The 21,584-nt window shown below is 39.7% G+C and overlaps 2 protein-coding genes across 4 annotated transcripts in view; both read left to right on the top strand.

Annotated features, from left to right (window-relative positions):
- Positions 1–21,584, top strand: part of LOC135169388 (kinesin-like protein CG14535) — a 190,245-nt gene that overhangs the window by 60,406 nt on the left and 108,255 nt on the right. The window lies entirely within an intron of this gene.
- LOC135168999 (uncharacterized) lies at positions 13,492–20,487 on the top strand. The gene is made up of 2 exons (XM_064133666.1): positions 13,492–15,816; positions 15,882–20,487. The coding sequence occupies exons 1-2, from the start codon at positions 14,289–14,291 to the stop codon at positions 20,060–20,062; spliced, it is 5,709 nt and encodes a 1,902-aa protein (XP_063989736.1). The 5' UTR covers positions 13,492–14,288; the 3' UTR covers positions 20,063–20,487.

Raw genomic sequence — 21,584 nt, 5'->3', positions numbered from 1 at the left:
TGGGATTAGCTCAAGACCAGTTACGTTTTTATCTTTTTTTTTTTGCTGTAACTAAACGTTCCACGAATTCATATATTCAGTATTAAAAAAAATTGAAAAAACTGTTGAATCTCCTGTTCATTCAAAGAACCAAAAAAAAATTATTTGGAGCCATTAAATTTGGAATTTCAGTGTTGAATGTAATGAGCGTATCTGGTGGCGATAAAACCGGGCCAACTAAAGTCTGAGTTAGGGTATTCATAATCCTGTCCATCGGCTGATGATGTTGCTCCGAAATTTTGTCGTTCCCTCCCCCTTCCACCTCTCACACATAGAATATAACAAGATCCCCTTTCAGTTCATACTACATATTTATGATTGTGAAAGCTCTCTTTCTGTTCTCCCTCTATATATTATACATCTGAAATCCTATTAGTCCCCGATTGATGGGAAATTCAGTGTCAATCATCCCCGATATATTATTGATGGGCATTAATCTGGATGATGGTTATTGTTTGGGTGCTCCGTCGACGACGAGTCATCGCATTATAACGATTCGTTAAATCCATCTAACGATTTTCAATTTTATCACTTCGCCGTCTATTCGTCTATTTCGTTATATTTATTCTTTCTTACATCCCCCTCACGTCATTTTGGGACTTCGTGATCTATCGAGTACTTCATATCGTCTGTTGACCCGAGGCCTTGATCCTCATTTTTAAACCCTTTTTTGGGGGTAGATTACGTTGTTTGGAAGACGGGGTAATTTTTTAAATATTTTTAGTGACGAAATAAATTTTTTTTCACCATCGGATTCATGGGAGGTCATGAAAAAGGATCCGCTGGGGGTAAAGTTCTCTCATAGGGTGACCAATCTAAAGTTAATAGGGAAATTTAATCTGTATAGATGGTAGCAGTAACCTTCGGAATAGGTCAGCGAGGGTTGAACTCTTCGTTCAACAGGTAGCAATGGTATAGGGAGTCCACGAACACCCCAGCCCTCTTCATTATATTCATATCATGTAAATGTAGCACTCACCCGTGAGCTGATTCTCCCCTTTCCTCTACCCTTGTATCGTGGGTCTAAGGCGAGAGTTGGGGGTGGTTAGTGGAGTGACGAAATGGTTAGAAATTGTTTATCAAATTATTTTTATTGTAATTGAATCGTAAAATCACCGAAACGAGTCGTGATTCTTCTTCACTGGTGGAAAGGAATTTAAATTTAAGGGAGGGTTGAAAGATAATTTTTAGAAGACGTTTTATTTAATCGAGAGGGGATTGTTGAATCAATTAAAAAATCAAATGTATTTGTTCTTAGATTTTTTATTGTTCAGATTGTATAAAGAGATTCGGTGTCGAGTGATTTTTGGGAGGAAATTTTTCAGTTTCATAATTGATATTTTTCGGTATTTTGGTCGAAAGATTAATTTTAATAATAATATTCGATTAATTTGATTCCATATGAGATAATAAATTAGTTAAATGGAGGAGGGGGAGGGATATTAAATAAGAATTACACATTTTTTCATAATTTTTACTCAACATTTTTCTCTCTGCGTTGCACAGAGTCGTTTAGACAGAACTGAGGGAAATTATAATAATAAAAATTCCGTAAAAATTGTTTAAAAATTTTGTAGCGTGTGAACTGATCGTTAATAAGTTAATGTTCAGTAATACAATCGTTTAAGTGTCAATACCGGTCGTTGTAATTGTGACTGTTCGCCGGTACGAAATTATCCCATCGCAGTTGGAAGTAATTCGAAGAGATCTTTCTGGTAGAAGTGCTAACTCGAGGTATTTTAACGAGTTTTTGAGCCAAATTAAAAATCGATAATAACGTTTAATACAGTTGGTAGCAACACTTGATCCCACGTAGATGTAATTAAACGAAACTGGTAGAGTTCACTTCGTACCATGCGTGTAATAATTAGCAATTACTGGATACATGAGTTTATATTGGATACCAGTAACTTTTCAATTTTGTTATTATGGCCAGTTATTTTCCATCGCTATATTGCAGTCAATGATGCGTTAAGATGTTATCTTAAAGGCGGTGTTGATTAACAGGCTTTGATACAAACCTCATCAGTTATCGGTAATTAATGTTACCGCGGTGTTACATCGATTAGGGTTTTTGATGGAGATCGATTTATCTGGAATTGAAATTTTTTTGGAAATGTAGATTGAGATGAAGATGTTCAGCCCAATAGCAAAATTAATATTTGTAAATTTATTCTGTAATTTACTTTCAAAACATGAACTGCATTAATGTTCATTAATGTGAGGTAAATTTAGGACAGGTTTAAACCTCTATCGAACCTAATTTAGTCCCAGACCTGAATTAATGTCTCATTTTTATATTATCATCTATCCCTAATACGCGGTATACCACTGCCGACAGTCGGCCGAGGATCGGCCAACATTGGCTGAGTGTCGGCTCAATGTTGGCGATTCATCATCTTGTACCAGGGCATTTCGTTATGGGAAAAATCAAGCAAAGTTCATTTCGGGGCATAAATTTGAGTATAATAAACGCAAGATGTTTCATCACCGGTGACTTTAATATTCTCATTCGTTAGACAAATTTCTCCATACACAGCGTGAAAGTCAGGTGTACATAGTGCACCTGTAGCATTAGAAAATTCATATCAACAACTGGCTACCACACATTTCCATCAATGGTGATATATAATCACGTTTACAATGACCTCATTTTTTTTTTTCTTCATCGAGTATACAATTTTTTATTTTTTTTTTTCGTTTGTGATCGCATGTCTAGAGGTTAGAGGGAGAGGCCGAAGCAACAGGATCATTAATTATACTATATTATGTGGCACACCCGAGTGGTTGGAATCAATTCGAGGGGTTCACTCATCAGTGTCAGGTGGCCACTGGCTTCATAAATCACTTGACACTGGTTGGGTCACAAGGCCGGAAGAATCCGAGAGGAAATCTATTATTCAATTCATCGTTTCATCGTAGTTCAGGTGCGGGAAATGGATTCGAATGGTTCAATTAGCATTCGGAAATAGAATTATCGATTTTACCGATGATTTTGATATTTTTTTTATTTTTTAAAATCCGGGACTATCACATTTTTGTAACAATATTGAAGTGGTATTGGGAGGTTTTAAATCTGGGGGACAAGGGATTTATTATTATTTTTCATTGGACAGGATTTTTTTATCCGCGCGCCCCAAAAATTTTTTATTTTTTCTCCTTTTATTTCCATTCACATCAGTAGACTCTCGACATCTGACACATCAACACGAACGATTGAATCGACAAACAAAACTCCCACGAAAACTCCACTGTGTTCACTCCCCTGTGGGATTCCAACTCTGAATATCAGTCAATTCGAGGCAGAATAATACTCCGATACTGTGCGGACGTGAAAATATTTTTTAATTTTTTTTTTTTTGAAAAAATGGAAAAAATTGAAGGGATGAGGTTTACATTGGACCATAACTTATTTAAAATCCTCGACGATGGTATGACTATTTGCTTGGGAATAAATTGACTCGAGATTGATATGAAAATGGAATTTTTCAATTTTATTGATGTTGACATTTCTCATATTCTCGATTCCGGAGACAATTAAATTTAAGTAATTCGGACGAGCTTTTGAAAATTTGATAGTCAATTCACTATTCCATCTGCACTTGTCGTTTTAGAAAAAAACCATTCAATTTCACTGGAGAGACACCATAAAGTATGATAATAGTTTTGAGATTTCCCATGTGCCTCGCACAAGATTATTGTTTTCCTCTTTTCAATTTCCATCATTCGTTTTTATCTCGAGTCTCATTCACCTCGACTGCATCATTCATAAGTCTTCTGTAAGATGGTGGCAGTTTGTATGACAGAGTATTTTTTATAATTTACTATTAATTTCAAAATTTGAACAATAAATCTAGTTGGGAAGTGTTAAAACAAGATGCATCACTTGACTAATCGCTAGTTTTTTAGGAATATCTCTAAATGGGGGGGAGATAGCAAGTTATTTATCATAACCTTTTTTGTAGAGCAAATTCAATACTACAATAAATGTAATAACAAAAATTTTGCTATCTCTCTTACATTTGGAGATATTGCTCCTCAGAAACTAAACTTAGAGATGAGTCGACTCATTTCGCTTTCCCTCTTTGCTACTGATTCATTTTTTTTTTAATTTTTATTACAAAACAAATATTTCAATCTCAATATTTTTTTCTCCAACTCCGCCTGTATTTTCCACTTTTCTCATCATTCTGGGCCTTCTCGCCGGGTGAATTCAAGATTCAATTATAGATTCCGACAGGTGGCGATCGTGTAATCACACCTCGCACTTCTCCTGAAAATTCCCATCAAATGTTCACCTTTTTATTTCTCTCCGTATCGTTTGTCTTCGAATTATTTTCCAACATTTTATTTCTCAACCTCGTAAAGCTCACAATGTTATCCAACATGAGCTATATATCGAAGTCAGTTTACTAGTCTCCATTTTCTAGATTCAATTATAGATTTGGGGCAACAAAGTCTTTCCTAAATTCACGTCCTCTTTCCAGAAACTGTTAAACAAATGGCTCAATTACTACCAACAACATTGTACTTTCATTCTTTCACTTTTTTTGAATCTATTCAAGAAGATAAATTTTTGGTAAAAATTATCCAACAGTTTTATAAATTTCCATCACGAGTTTTGTTATTTTCTGTCTTAAAACTTGAAATATGATGATATTAATTTTTATTCCACGTTAGAGTTATTTTTTTATAATTTTAATGTATAGTAATTTTTTTATTTATATCAAGATACAATTCCTCGAACCTAAACTTAAATTTCTTCATCATACATTAATTTTTTACTTAAACTCCTGGGTAGAAATGACAAATCGACGATTCATGAATCACTTTTATGGAATGTTAGAATAATTTTTATAAAAAATATCTCTCGATGTATTTTCATCGAAAATAAACTTCAACTGTCATTGGTTTATTGAGCCACTTGATCATGTGAGTTGTCCCCATCATTTTCCCCTCGACTGTTTGAATTTTTCCCAATAGCACGTGATATGAAATTCAAGCATCTATCGTACGATAAATGCTGTTACCTGGGGATAGAATTGGCTGCATCTACTTTCAGTACACGATGGCACCCGGAATATTATATTTCACCCTGTCGCAAAATGAACGAACCGGTGAATTTTCTCTTCATTTTCTGTCGAATTTTTTATGAGAGACTGCACTGACACATAAATTTATTCATTCGAAATGATATTCGTTAGTTATTTTTGCAAATGAGGAGGTGATCTTCAGCGCAATATTTTAATATGACTCGTAGTCATACTGAATTGCCCCTACGGAGAGAATGAGATGTTGAGGGGGTGTGGTAGGAGGGTAAATTCCCTCCCTCTCACCCCCTTCACGAATAAAATAAAATCTGATGCTCCACAGAATTTTATTACCATTCGAGATGTTTCTCCATTTGCCAATTTCTCCAGAATTTTTTGCATAAAAAACATTCCGAAATTCTCGAACGTAACCGAAAATACCCGAGATTCCTGAGGGATAGAATAAATAATATGGGGATGAGGGTGGATACAAGTTTGTCGTATGAAAGTGGAAAACCAGAGAATAAATCTATTTCTTGCGTTAGACGAATACGTTATAAGTCGTCTCCTCCTTTTTGGCCATCATCCATCTCAACTTCCTGGATTTTTTTTTTTTTTCTACTTCTCATTCGTGATATGAGACTATTCCGGAAGCTGAACACTCGTCCAAAGTAATTTCATAATTTCGTATGTTTCGTTGTAGTATTTTAATTTGGGGGAGAAATAAAAGAAATAAATTTAATGAAGTTTCGGAGATGATATGAGTACGGGCATCGGGGGTTGTTATTAATTATGCAGAACGGGTGAGCTCTGGGGGTGGGGGGGTAACCCTCCGGCGTTTTCTGGTCGCACAACGCTCTATAGCAACGACGCTATTTCCCGTGTAATATTATAATTATATTGGTAGACGTCACGAAAGCAATGTAGCTTGAGGGGGTGTAGTCGAAAACAGGACGGTATGTTGGAGTGGAAAAATGTATTGCGGGGATGAATTCAAGGGTGAAATTCAATGTTTAAAAATTTTGGGAGAAATTGAAATGGCAATTTGATGGAATTGTGCAGGAAAAATAGAGAAAAATTGAGTTGATGTTGTTCTCAATTGTCAATTTGCATTTTTAGCAAATTATTGTTTATTATTGAAGTTTTCACATATTTTGTTATTCAAAATTGACCTGAATTGAGGGATGATTTCGCGAAATTGTAATTTACAGAAGGACATGAGAAGAAAAATTACTAGATCATTTGAAAATTAAAGCTAAAATTCATAATTAATAATTAATAATTAATGAGAAAGTCTCGCAATTGTGAATTGAATCTTTGAAGACCGTCAAAACATTTTTATCACCAAAAATCATTCTTCCTCACTTTTTTTTTTTCTGTCGTGCCTGACGATGATCATGCGATTATGCGTATACATTATGCACGAGCTTTTAACACGCACCGTGACGATGGTTAAGGGGTGCGTGAACGCCAACCACCCACCGAGTTTACACGCAATACCTTGAGCACGAATTTCTTGTTTACTTATACGATGGACAATCGTTCCAGACACGATCACCTTCTGAAATTTCAGATTGTCGTTTAAAAAAAAAAAATGCAACGAATACGCAATGGTATAATTCACAGGGGTGGATTGTTATCCACCACAATCTATCACTTTAACTGGTGCAGAAATAATCGGAGACGACAGAATAAACGTGAATAGTTATTTTAGAACTTGCAGAACGAGTTATTATTTTTTGACAACAACTGGAAATCAAATATTTCCCGGTGGAAATTTTAAACGTCACTCTCCCCAATTTTTAGGCAATTAATCATCATTTGAGGTGGAATTTTTCAATGCCGTTATGAACATTTGAATAATGATGTCGTGACGGGGCATGTCCGTTTTTAAAACGCACGAAAGTCATCTGATCGGTCAAAAAACATTCGAATGATGGAATGGCTCGTGTTCATGTTAAATTACATCAATTTTGGGTGAAAGTTGAAAAATTGGGTAAAAATTCCACAATTTGTCTAGTGACATTCCGATGGACAAGCGTGAAGTATAATCTCCAGGATTAAACTGATTGGAGGTCAGAAAAGAGGGTCCTAGTATTTTTTTGAGAATTTTTAATTACGAAAAATAATAAATTTTTTGACCGATTTTCTTTGGGTCAGAAAAATTTCGTTTTTGTTATGTTAAATTATAGATTCCATTAACACGAAAAATATCACGTTTTTATGTTATTTAATAACTCACGAGGTTTCGTGGTGGTGCGATAATTCTCACATTTTTCCATCATTTTTTTGTAATTTCAAGTTTTAAAAAATCGCAGGAAAATGTTCTCATGAGTTCAATACATCGTGATTCATTAAATAACAAAAAAAACGCGGAACCGTTATTTTTTGGTACCTCAATCCCATCGCAAATGAGTCATAAAACTCCAAAAAACTTGAATCCTGAGGGAAGGGGTTGAGAACCTCCTTAAACTTCAACAGATCGATATTTTCGACTTGTACTCCCAATTCAAATGCTTCGACTCAAAAAAATAAATTTCAAAAATCCAGAATCCCAGCTCTCGTCCAAAATATCGATAAGTGGTCACCGGATACGACCCTAACACTTCGCAATGAAGTTCCCCACATTACCGACGCTGCACTGGTCGAACCAGCAATCACTGCCGACCTCCGTTGGGTCGTTTCTCCGCACCTCCCCCAGATGGCTCCACCATCCGTTTGCATTTTACTCGTGAATTTTGAATGAACTTGCTCCATTCATCATTAACCAACTAATTATATCCCTCAAGAACTTCCACATATCAACATTCCATTAATTCTTAATTAAATTCGATGTGACTTCCCTTATCAAATGTTAAAGTGCAACAAAAAAAATCCCTCAATTCCGTATTATTTTCCTCCTTAAAAAAAAAAAACGAAATTCACTGAAGTCGAGAGGGAAAGTAAGTGATAAAGTGATAAAGTATAATCGCCTATGATGCGATGGGTTTATCGTTGACATTTCCATAATTGCCATTGACTATTCTCGAGAAAAGGGAGATTTTTACCTCTGTGGGGGTGGCATTGGGTTAAGGAAATCGAAAGTCGTCTCCAGTGGCAATGGGAAATGTTCGGTCTAATCGACAAAATAGTCTGGTTGGGGGGGGGGGGGTGAGGAGGGGGAGCCAACGAATTAAAGAGGACGACGCCCGGGATAAAGAGTTTTTGAGCATCCGTGTGGATCTGACTAGTGGTCGAAGAGGCAATTTCGGTTACGCTTGGCTGCTCACACCGCAGTTTCCTACCGCTGGAGATGGTCGGAAAAAAAAAAGGGAAAACAAAAAAAAAAAAGATGTAAGAGTAGTTGAGGAAGAGGAGAAAGAGGTAAAGGGGCGATTGAGGACTGTAAGCAGACGTTCCTATCCACCGGTTCAGACAAATATTATTGGGGGCTAGATTAATCGTTGAGGCGAACTTTTTCCCGAGCTTCAATTTCCGACTTCTATCATATAACAATTTTTCTCATTCTTGTTTCGTGTTTCCTTCGTGGAATTTTCGGTTTTTTTTTTTTAAATTGATGGGAGATGAATCGAATGAGGGGATATAAAATTGTCTATTTTGAACGGTTTTATTTATTTTATTGCTTGATGAAACTTTGGTTCATCAGTTTTAAGTTTAATTGTTGGGTCTCAGGGTTTAGTAGAGAATTTAAAAAACTGATTAAAAAAAATTTTTTTATTGATTTTGAGTATTACACGTAAGGGATTCTATTACTAGAGGCTAGAGATGACTTGATTCGGGGATTTTAATGCCCACCAAATTGAATTTAATTACTTTTGGATGACATTTTCTCATTTTTTTGACTTCTTTGTAAATGGCAAGTCATTATTTCTTTTTAAAATATTTTTTTTTTCAATTGATGGGAGATAAATTAAATTAGGGGATATAAAAATGCCCATTTTGAACGATTTTATTATTTTTTTTACTTGACGAAACTTCAGTTCATCAGTTTGAAGTTAAATCCAAATTTCTATTGTTATTTTTTCACAATTTTTTAAATTAATTTAAATTATCTAACAGAGATGATTCTACCACTACTATTTAAATACTAAATTACCCGACTTGATTTGGAATTTAAATGTCGAGAGATTTAATTCCTTTTCAATGATACTTTTAACTTCTCTGAAAATAACACCCCATCATTAATCCCTGAAAAGACCATTTTCCCTCACCATTGCACACATCACAGAACCAAGAATACATCTGACGTCTACCTGACAGTTATCAGGCAAAAATATCTCAACTATTCGGTCTCATTAGTGGCAAAATGGGGTTGTGTGAGAATTTGGGAGTGATAATGAAAGACAGACAATCAGTGCGAAGTTCCAGGGGTGGTGGGAGATGGGGGAAATGGTTAGGAAGGTGGGATTTGCCCTTTCGCTGTATATTTTGGGGGGGGGGGGAGAGGTGCACCGAGGAACGTTCATATCGACCTTGCACCTCCTCGTCCCTCCATCTGACTTTCTCAGACGAGACAGGAGTTAGATGGGGTGCAGATAAAGACAGATAGAGTACAGAAAATCGTGTTAATCCATGGCTGCAATATCAAGGGGCGCCCATACGTGTATTTGGGTTTGTGCCAGTTTTGGGGATTAAGGGTAGTGCGGGCTAGTGTCTACCTCGATCCTTCCAAATTCACATTATTTCATTATTTTTTGGGATTCCAGGAAAAAACATAACTCTCTTTTTATTATCATCTTTAATTAATAATGTAATATTACCCTGTCATAGGTTGTTGACTATCATTGATGACATATTTATTTATTACATGTCAGTTGACATGTAATCAGCTCATTATTTTCTATTCATACAATAGTTGGTCAGTGGTTCATAGTCTGATGTTGTTAGTTGTCATAAACTCGTGGATCATTTTAATAGGATCCAGATCCTTTGGAGAATGAGGAGTGAGTCAATGGTAAATGACCTTGGACATTTGATTTTTATTAGTTCTTCAGACATTTGATTCGAGGGCATTTCCAAAGTATCTGGATAATTTCCTGGATTTAAGTTCCACAGGTGGACTCGTTGGTCTTGACAATCCCAGTTCGCTCCAATGATTCATTGAGGTGACAATTACCTGGTAATTACCCTTCCTCAGTCAGCACAGATGATGAGATCTCAGGTAACATTTTGCCTAAATCCCAGGGACGTACACTATTTTTCCAAAAGTCTTTGAAATAACTTTTTCCTTTAGATTTATTTTTTGGTTATTCCTGTCATCAGGTTCTGATTGTGCTTTGACAGGATTTCATGCCAACTTTATTGCATCCAACGTTAGTTTAATTATGAATAAATCAATTGGGATTTTCGAGGGGCCGATGGATGAGTAAAATAATCCTATCTATATTTTGGCATTCATTCAAAGAGTAAATTATATTCATAGGGATTATACCAACGATCTCGTGGATTAGGAAGGCACAAGGGTTCTGGTCCTAATTGTTTCCGTTAAAGCACAGCCACCGGAATGAGAATAAAATGATTTTTCATGAATATTCATCATCTCGGTGATGCATATAATGATAAAGTTCCCAAAATCAACTGATGTTCTTCGTGAACATCAGTACAAGAGTGAAAAGTTCATGAGATTTGCAATGGATTTGGAGATTTATCCAAATCCTGAAGATTGTGATAATACGATATATCCTGTGGGCATTAGACGAAACGTTAGGGCAATGGCTTCAGAAGTATCAAAAAGTATCCTGGATACACGGATTTAGAAGTTTAACGGGTGCAAAATTTTCCCCCAAAAGTTGAACGAAGAAAGCAGAGTCATGATAATAGTTTGGTTGAATATATCTGTATTCAGTGGTAAATCTCACCGCAAAAGTCAGACTCTTGTCACTTTGTGGCTGATGCTTGGTGAGTTTTACCGAGTAAGACTCCTTGTTCCAACGGATTTGCATTTTCAAAAAGTTTCAGCCCTATAAACGTCACTTCAACTCTGGGTATCGTCACATTTTCTATTGTATAAAGCTTCCATTTGAATTTCTGGGTAACTTTGAAGATATTATTGAGACTGAGACGTTGATTCAGATTATAATGAATTTCTTGCCATCAAAATGTTGAATTTTCGTTGGTTTTAATTTCTTTTGTCACTCAATCCTTTTTATTACTTCAATTTTTATTGAAAAAATTCTAATTTCGTTGGAAACATCAATAAAATTTCAATAAATGTCTTCTCGACTTATCGACTCACCAAAAATTCCTCGTAATTCTGCTGCTCAATGTCGTTGAATTAATCAATAAACAATTGATATCACAAGAATTAAAATTGATGAGAAATCTTTTTTTTTTCATAAAAAAAAAATTCTCTCCCTTCAGCTGTCAAAATTGAAATTGAAAGTCATCAACTTCAGATACTCGGATTATCCCCCATATTTATTTGAAAAGTGAAGTGAAGGGTGGTAAACTCTTTACCCCAAAAAGGTGGATTAGCATGTAGATTGGTCGCTGTGAGTAACCTTATCGTGTTATTACAAGTTTCACCCTCCCTCCCTCCCACCCTCATCACCCTCACTCAGCTGCCCTTAGCCAGCATTTGTTCTTTGTCGACTTCATTTTCGATTTGCAAAAGTAGCACGAACCTCGTGGCAAACCCTATGGCTACTTACATGTACGTCACCAAAACGTTTCTAATAACTGCATTTATATTCCGTTCGGGTGTTCACCATCCCCTAGAAAATCCCTGCATATTGCCATCATCCATGCAACACACATCCAAAATTTCAGTTCTCTTATGTCTCCCTCCGCACTCAAGGTACTCACTGATACTAAAATCGTGGAGGAAGAAGCCCATCTGTGGATCAGTGAAGGGTGTATTTTCCTACCCCATCCACAAACAATATGTAAAACGAGAAACGAATCTCAGTTGCGTATTCCATGGCAAACATATTCCTACCGAAATTGAGCGAAGGAGAATTATTGTTGTGAGCCTAAATTCATGGGAGGTATTTTTATCATGAGGGGGAAAGAGATTGAGACCATTATTGGAATGGATTGACAAGAATCGGAGATAGGAGATATGGAAATAAAAAATAATAATTTTTTTTATCACTCGATTACTCAGAAAAACGATTTTTTTTTGACGAGGGCTCATTTATTTTGACATTTCATTTTTTTATTTGATAAATATTTATATAGAAATTGAAATAATCATTAATCATTAGTGATAGTTAATGAGGAGTTAGGTTCAATCGAGTCTTCCATCAAAATATAAACAAAATGAAGAAGAAATTAAAGAAATAGATAAATGTGATGTTTTAATCTGTTATATAATTATTCGGAAAAGCTATTTTTTTTCGACACATTATTTATTTATTATCTCATTTTATCTCTCTAATCAATAAACATTTGCTCAACTTCTGAAAAAATAATTAATAATGAAGAATAATCGATTGATAATTAATTTTCATTTTCATTAAAAAAAATAATTCATAAAAGTCAAAATGACAGAACATTTCTGTCTTTCCAACCACATATTTACCCACATGAAACAAAATCAAATGACAAACTTCACATTTTCGAATTAAAACTTCCCCCGAACTTTGCCAATTTCATTAAAACTAATGATTGAAAAAAAAAAATTCCCATATGAGCTGATGAAAAAGTTAACTGATGTCACTGAAAATGAAGTCACGTTCAAAATTTGCATTCTCCAACTGATGAATATCCTCGTGGTTACAATCCACAACCTAACGCTTGAGTAACACCCACACCAATGAGACAGCCCAGTGCCAAAGTTAGATAGCATTGGATATTCCCGAGTAGCCTATATCTCGAAGACGGTACTCTCCTATTTCTCCGCAACTCCACTGGCTAATTTATATTCGACTCGTTCACCCGGATAACGGACGGAAAAGGGAAAAGGGTGTGCTGTGGGTGGGATGAGACGAGGTGAGGGTGATGGGGAAATTGAGGGGTGAAGTGAGATCGGTGGATTGGAGGATGCAACACTTATTCCCAGTACCTGTTCGCGACTGTCGAGCTTTAATTATTCTGAAATCGACGGATTGCTTTTCTATCTGGTGGTACCAGGGGTATCATTTGGTGGTGGCAATCGGTGAAACAAAAATAGAAGTCATATTACGGTTTTACGATAATATTAATGGGATTCTCGGGTGCAATGACACGAGACTAAGTGGAAAAGTTTAAAATAGGAAATTTCGTTACTGCCCGGAGTGATAATTATTCTATTAAAGTTACATATCTTTTTCGTTATTGAGGAGGGATGGGAGGGGGAGGAAAATATGAGGGAACTGTCACGAAATTTTTGAGGGACCGTTTCGTGATTTCGTTCATGAAGTGGTGAAGCGAGACGACTCGATTTTAATTATTGACTTGTTTTTTATTCATGAATATCTCAAAATCGGTGGCAGATGGAACAATTTTCATGAGAACCTTGTTTAGAATTAAGATAATCTCGGGCAGTTTCAACGGAAAATAATTATCGGAAAACTCCGGCAATGATCGTAACCTGTCGGTCAACGGTCACCAGCCGAAGTCTATCACTCATCTTTGAAAAATCACCCCACTCACCTAGAGTCTATCATCGACCTTCACCGCAGAAGGTTCGCTATCGAAACTCACCGCGAAATCAACTAAATTGTACATCAACATAATTTAACCGTACATCACCTAATCAACTTGTAAAGACTGTAATAACCCGCATTGAAATTGACCACGCGTTTTAATAAATTAACAAATCGTTGTGTGTGATAATTTCCGTGAGTTAAATTCTTTACACAATCAACCAGTTTCCCTGAAATCTCCGGATCCACCCTACTCAACTGTTCCCTCACCAAACATATGGTCCTTCGAGCCGGATACCGGGATTAAATTCAGTGAAACTGCGAAAATCAACGAATAATTAGTGCAAATCAAGTGATTCAGCATAGTGAAAATCAAAGGAACGCCTCGTTGTGAACGGGTTTCGGGGTTCACACGAGCAATTCAACGGATTTTGAGAGTAATAAAATCAAGACAATAGGTGTTTGGGAGCGAAAGCAGACACCCGAAATCAAAACAACCGCGCTAGGCAATACACGGTTAAGCCCAATTCAAGGGCAACGTTATCTATCTCTCTCTAATCCGGGTTACCTTCAACGAATTATCGACACCTCAAATATCTATCAAAATTAAAATCTGTTTAATAATCTCCGGTCGGTAATTGAGAACATCAACATGTCTTCCGAGACATTGGTTGATAAAGAAGATTTGTTCGAGGATCCAGAGAACCAAGGAATCATCCCTGAACTGCTCATCACCACCGAAAAGGGTATCAACAAGGAGCATCAACCAAAGACGAATACTGGAGCTATCCCAAAGGACAAACCAGTATACCCACATATCAAAACTCGAGAGAGCTGGGCAGACATGTCAGCTCCCCTGAGTAAAAAGGAGGAGTTCCAGACGCGACTTCTCCTACGCAAGGTGGACAGCATCAAGGACATCAACACGAGCCTGGCCACATTAGCGAACAACAACGTGTCGCTAACCATAGATGAACTCGAGGGCCAGGAGCTGATAATCAACACACACTGGAGCGAGTTCCAAAAACTAGAGGAAACGGTAATCGAATTTTTACCAAATGATCACGATTTCTTTGCCCACAGCCTCCACGAACTAGCGGAAGAGCTGAAAACATCGAGCATAGGGCTCATATATCAACTCAAGGGCCTCACCAAGAGAAGGGAACTCGCCGAGAAATCAACACCACCTACCCAATCATCAAACCAATCGGGAAATCAACTGAAGAGGATCGAACTCAACACATTCGACGGCAGATACTCCGACTGGAAAAATTGGAGTGATCTGTATCTCTCGATGGTGGGGAGTGACCCCAACATACCAGGAGTGCAGAAGCTGGCTCGCCTCAAGGGCCTGCTGAAAGGGTCAGCAGCAGCACTCATCTCAACGTTCAGCGTCACTGAAGAGAACTACGATAAGGCGTGGAGGAAACTCGTAAAGAAATACGAGGACCCACGACTCATCGCACAAGCTCTATTCAATCGAGTGCTCAACTTGCCGAAAATCCACAAGGCATCCTCAGAAAATCTCACCGCCAATGCAGCAGCGGCAGTAGAGACGCTGGACCAACTGCCTCAAATGACGAAACTCACCACATCGAGACTGCTTGAGCAGATGATCATACACCTGCTACGACAATCGCTCGACTCCGAGACCCTGAAGATGTGGGAATTGAAACTTGGAGAATGCAGAGACTTCCCGACGCTCGAGGAGTTTACGAACTTCATCGAGTCATACGCCAGGGGAATCAACTCAGGAGACAAGCTCCACTCAACTAGCACAAACAGTTCAACGCCACGAACAACGCCTGTCGCGAGCAGGAGAAGAGTAGCACACGTGGCATCAACAACAGAGACATCAACAAAGGCTCCTCCGAGAAATAACTGTGCCTTCTGCACAGGAAGACACTACATCGCGAGTTGCGAGAAGTTCATCGCACTCTCACCAATCAAACGAGTCGACATCATCATCAGCAAGCGGTTGTGCTTCAACTGCTTGGGGCCACACCTACTGAGCAGGTGCACCTGCCTGAAGAGCTGCTACAAATGCAAGGCCTTCGGACAGGAAAAACGTCACCATACTCTACTCCACGGAGGCCACGTGGATTTAATGGAAGACGCTGGGCAGCTGACGAAGTTCAACCTGGCAACACCAGCGCCCACACCAGCGGCAGAGGAATCGAGTGAGTGAATTTCAATTACCGTTTCACAACTCGTCCTCTGTCTCACTGATCCATATCACCAACAGCACATCAATTATCGAAATCAACGGATTCAACGGCCACTGAGAGGATTTACGCCCCCCTGAGTCAAGTCGAAGAATCAACTCAACAGCAGAGATCAACTGCAACAGTGAACCTCAACAATCAGCGGATCAGTGCGCAAGAGAACATCAGCGAGAATCAGAAATCACCAGCCATCAACAGTAATCAACGGCACTCAACGCAACCATCTGTGCTGCTAGCCACGGCGCTAGTAAAAGCAGCATCACCACGAGGATATCTGATCGACGCCAGGGTGCTAATCGATCAAGGCTCAGAAATATCGTTCATCACCGACAATCTAGTTCATCAACTCCACCTGAAACGAGCACATTCAACGCTCGAACTAATCGGAATCGGTGGAACACCTTCAGGGACCACGAGAGGAGTGGTGCCAGTCGTGCTGCACTCAACGATTGGAAATCAACAAGTTGAAATCACCGCACACATCTTGAAGAAACTCACCACACGACTGCCATCATTCTCATGTTCAACGGCGAGGATCGGCTCACTACAGGATCTTCAACTAGCCGATCCAGATTATCTAAAGCCTGGACCAATCGACATCATTATCGGATCAGACAACTATGGGCGGATCATCAAAGAAAAGGTTATCAAATCGACATCAACTCAACTAGTTGGCCAACAAACAGCATTTGGTTGGATAATATCAGGTCCAATCAACTGCCAAGGCTGTTCACCGAGAATCTCCTTAACTGCAGTACGGAGTTCCGCGAACGAACAGCTACTAGAGCTTCTCCAAAAATTCTGGGTCCAGGAAGAAATCAACAATGCAATGGAGTGTCATGAGCTATCACCAGAGGATCACCAGTGCGAGATGCACTTTCAATCGACGCACTCCAGAGACGAGACCGGGCGCTATGTTGTGAGGCTCCCCCTGAAAACCTCAGCAACAGCCCTCGGTGACTCGAGGCTCAAAGCAACACGTCAACTACACTCGGTAATGAGACGCCTACAAAAGGATGAGGCGTACTCAGCCCTGTACAAGGCCTTTATCAGAGAGTATCATCAGTTAAATCACCTTCAAGAAGCACCAGAGACTCCAGAACCCTCCCCAGCCTATTATCTACCGCACCACGGGGTTCTGAGAGACGATGCCATCACCACGAAACTACGAGTCGTATTTAACGGCTCCAGCGCGAGCTCAACAGGAATCTCATTGAACGACATTCTCTATTCTGGAGGAAAACTGCAAGTGGATGCAGTCAACGTCCTCACATGGGTGAGGAAACATCAGTTCGTTTTTGGGACAGACATCGTGAAGATGTTTCGCCAAATTCGGGTTCATCAAGACGATTGGGATCTGCAACGAATTTTGTGGCTCAACGAAGACAATGAAGAGATCACCTATCAACTGACCACAGTCACCTATGGGCTCAACTGTTCACCATGGATATCACTAAGAGTCCTTCAACAACTGGTGGAGGATGAAGGTCACCGCTTCCCAGCAGCAGTAGAGACACTCAGAAAAGGTCGCTACGTAGACGATATCTACGGCGGTGCCGACTCCATCGATCAACTAAAAGAAATCGCTACTCAACTACAAGGACTTTGCGAAGCCGGTGGCTTCCCACTCCAAAAATGGAGCAGCAACTCACCAGAAGCTCTTCAACAATTAGGCCTCTCACCACAGAACTCAACAGTGCATTTCGAAGAAGCAATCACCAAGGTCTTAGGCCTTTGCTGGCAGCAGTCAACCGATACATTCAAATACAAGGCCAAGAACTTCACCTCAAAGACGTTCACCAAGAGATCAGTGCTATCAGAGATCGCCCAAATCTTTGATCCACTGGGATTCATCGCTCCAGTTGTCATCCTTGGCAAAATCTTCATCCAAAGTCTATGGAGATTGAAACTTAAATGGGATGATCCATTGCCGACGGACTACGTACGACAATGGAGGAAATTTCGAGCGGAAATCAACGAGCTAGATAAGATCTCAATCCCGAGATGGCTCAGACTGTCAACAGAATCGATCAACATACAACTCCACGGGTTCGCCGATGCATCCAAATCGGCAATGAGCGCAGTAGTCTACATCAGATCAAAGAAACTCAACGAACCGACCTCAACAATCATCGTATGTGCAAAAACGAGGGTGGCACCACTCAAGGAAATGACCATCCCTCGCCTCGAACTCACCGCTGCACTACTGCTCACCCGCCTTGCAAAGACAACTCACCAAATGCTAGAACTCAACAACGTGGAAACTCACCTCTGGTCAGACTCATCTGTTGCTCTGGCGTGGATAAGCAGTCATCCCTCACGCTGGAAGGAATTTGTCCACAACAGAGTAGCAGAAATCCAAAAGACATTGCCAGAAGCAACATGGAGGCACATCAGTGGAAAGGAAAATCCAGCAGATTGTGCCTCAAGGGGGATCTCAACAAATCAACTCATCGAACATCCACTCTGGTGGTCAGGACCTGACTGGCTTAATCTAGAGCCAGACCAGTGGCCACAATCAACAATAGACGTCCCTGCAGAGGTCTCAATGGAAGCGAAACCATCACCAGCTCATCCAGTCGCAGCTGAGGTCAACGTCAACGCACTAGCAGAGTTGCTAGACAGATACTCAGCACTATCAAAGGTGCTGCAAGTGTCAGCGACCATCAACAGGGCAATCAATAGGTTCAGAAGGCAACCAACACCCCAGACACCAGTCCTCACACCTGACGAACTCAACAAGGCTCGGCTATTCTGGGTAAAACTAACACAAAAACAATTCTTTGCTTCAGCAATAAGGACCCTCAGGAGAGACCATCAACTGCCAACGGGACATCAACTAGCCAAGATGACCCCATTCCTAGACGAGCTAGGAATCATGAGAGTCGGAGGACGACTCAGAAACGCTCAACTAGACGCTGACGAGATGCACCCCATCATACTGCCTCGCCAGTCGCGACTCACCACACTGGTCATCAACGAAGCTCACCAACGAGCACTCCACGGAGGAACTCAACTCACGTTGGCAATCACCCGCCAAAAATACTGGATAATTGGCGGCAGAGGCACTGTTCGATCCCACATCCTACACTGTGTCATCTGCACCAGATATCGGGCTCAACGAGCCCAACAGCTGATGGGACAACTTCCCACAGCAAGAGTATCACCATCAAGAGCATTCCTCCACACAGGGGTGGATTATGCTGGTCCAATGCCCATACTTAAGTGGAGACCAACAAATGCTCAACCAGCCGCGGTGCACATCGCAGTCTTCGTCTGCCTGAGCACATCAGCAGTGCACCTGGAGCTGGTCACGCGTCAAAGCACAGACGCATTCATCGCAGCATTCAAGAGATTCACCGGGAGAAGAGGAATCCCCCAAGTGATGTATAGTGACAACGGAAGCAACTTTGAAGGAGCTGCTGGAGTCCTACATCGATTATACAACGAGGAATCACCAGAGAATCAACAAATCCAAGCTGCACTTGCCACAAATGGAACTCGCTGGAGCTTCATCCCACCACGAGCACCCCATTTTGGTGGCAAATGGGAAGCAGCGGTGAAATCAACGAAATATCACCTGAAACGTACGCTGGGAACAACGACACTCACCTATGAAGAGCTCAACACCATCTTGATCCAGATCGAGGCCTGCCTAAACTCCAGGCCGATCTCACCAATGTCTGATGACCCAGACGACCTTCAATCGCTCACCCCAGGACACTTCCTGATAGGTGAGCCACTTCAACTGATCCCAGAGCCATCCTACTTGGATGACAATCCATCCAAGATGCATCGGTGGAACGTAATCACCCAGAAAATTCAACAATTCTGGTCAAGATGGTCAAAAGAATGTCTTCAACGATACCTGGCCATCTACAAGTGGAATCAACGCCAGGAAAATATCAAGGTTGGAGACATGGTGCTAGTGGTGAACGAAAACTTTCCACCAGCAAGGTGGCCACTAGCACGAGTCACCGCAGTTCACCCGGGAGACGACGGACTCACCAGAGTAGCGACTGTCAAGACAGCCTACTCAGAAGTAGCTAGGCACGCGGACGGTACGCCTAATCCAGAGAGGTACCAAACACGAGTCAGCACCTGGGATCGACCCATCACCAAACTCTGCCTGCTACCAACAGAACAACTGCAAGAAGATCAACAAGAACTTCAAGGGGACTCCCAGGAATCACAGGACTGAGAGATATCATCAAACAAGAACTCAACCCACCAGAAATCAACTCAGAAACTCGACAGTCAATCAACAGAATAAATTCACCACCTCCGATTGTGAATTGCCCCCGGGATGTTTAGAATTAAGATAATCTCGGGCAGTTTCAACGGAAAATAATTATCGGAAAACTCCGGCAATGATCGTAACCTGTCGGTCAACGGTCACCAGCCGAAGTCTATCACTCATCTTTGAAAAATCACCCCACTCACCTAGAGTCTATCATCGACCTTCACCGCAGAAGGTTCGCTATCGAAACTCACCGCGAAATCAACTAAATTGTACATCAACATAATTTAACCGTACATCACCTAATCAACTTGTAAAGACTGTAATAACCCGCATTGAAATTGACCACGCGTTTTAATAAATTAACAAATCGTTGTGTGTGATAATTTCCGTGAGTTAAATTCTTTACACAATCAACCAGTTTCCCTGAAATCTCCGGATCCACCCTACTCAACTGTTCCCTCACCAAACAAACCTTTTTTGTAAACGAAAGTGAGCTCTACAATAAGTGTCATGACAATAATTCCGCTATCTCCCATAGATTCGAAGATATCGCTGGAAAACGACGCAGAGATGAGTCAACTCATCTCGTTTTATCACTTCGTGACTGAATTTTAATTGAATTTCATTTCCGATTTAATTTCAATTAATCTTAAAAATTCGTGATTTCGAATCTTGGTTGAATATTTCTCTCCGTGCCCATAACAAAAAAAAAAATTATCATATCTCTTGACGATGCTCCGAATACAATGGAGGAGTTCATTCACCGGTGGAAAAAGAAAAAGAAAAATCTCCATTCGAAAAGACAAAAATTATTCATCAGTTTTCCCTCAACAAATGAAATTTTATTCCATTGTCTGAATGATAATACAGAGGATCCCAATAAACTCTTTCACATGGTAAAGTTCTCGTGGTTATGGTCCATTGCTGACAGACTCCTGGTATTGAAACGATCGATACTTGAAGACGTGCAGTGGATTGCCGTTGTGCGGACAAAATGGGCGACAACGGATTTGTTTGAGCGTATGAGAGTGCGTCGCCAGGTTAAACCGTTGGAGTCATTCGTGAAGACAATAGGGGTGGTATGGTGGAATCAAGTTGCTTGGTATTGTGTACCAACGGTTTTTAACGACAAGCGATTAAATACCAGGCTTATGTGGCTGGTTGTCTTGTCTGTTTTTAGTTTGGCATTGAACTTCGCAAATTCTATTATTAATTTTTTTTAAATCAATACCTGGTAGACTCTTATGATTACAACGAGAGCCTAGGAAACCATCTGAGGTGATAAGAGTTGAAATAAAATCCTGATAAGGGCAGAGTCGTTTTGAAGTCATTGGAGATATTATTGGAAAAAATTACACAAAATTTTCTATTTTTTCATTGGACTTTTGTAATTAATATTGAATTGAGAGGGGAAATAAGGGTGGCGTGGGGATAGTTTTTTTTATAAATTTTATTGAAAATTTTAAAAAGAACGAATTCC

The sequence above is a fragment of the Diachasmimorpha longicaudata genome, chromosome 14, assembly GCF_034640455.1.
Source record: "Diachasmimorpha longicaudata isolate KC_UGA_2023 chromosome 14, iyDiaLong2, whole genome shotgun sequence".
NCBI classification, from domain to species: Eukaryota; Metazoa; Arthropoda; class Insecta; order Hymenoptera; family Braconidae; genus Diachasmimorpha; species Diachasmimorpha longicaudata.
This window is presented reverse-complemented; position numbering and strand designations above follow the sequence as displayed.

Excerpts from the sequence above, each read along its gene's own strand:
- LOC135168999 (XM_064133666.1), top strand. The coding sequence starts at position 14,289 with ATGTCTTCCGAGACATTGGTTGATAAAGAAGATTTGTTCGAGGATCCA. Across the intron at positions 15,817-15,881 it reads ACCAGCGGCAGAGGAATCGA|CACATCAATTATCGAAATCA; the intron begins GTGAGTGAATTT and ends TATCACCAACAG.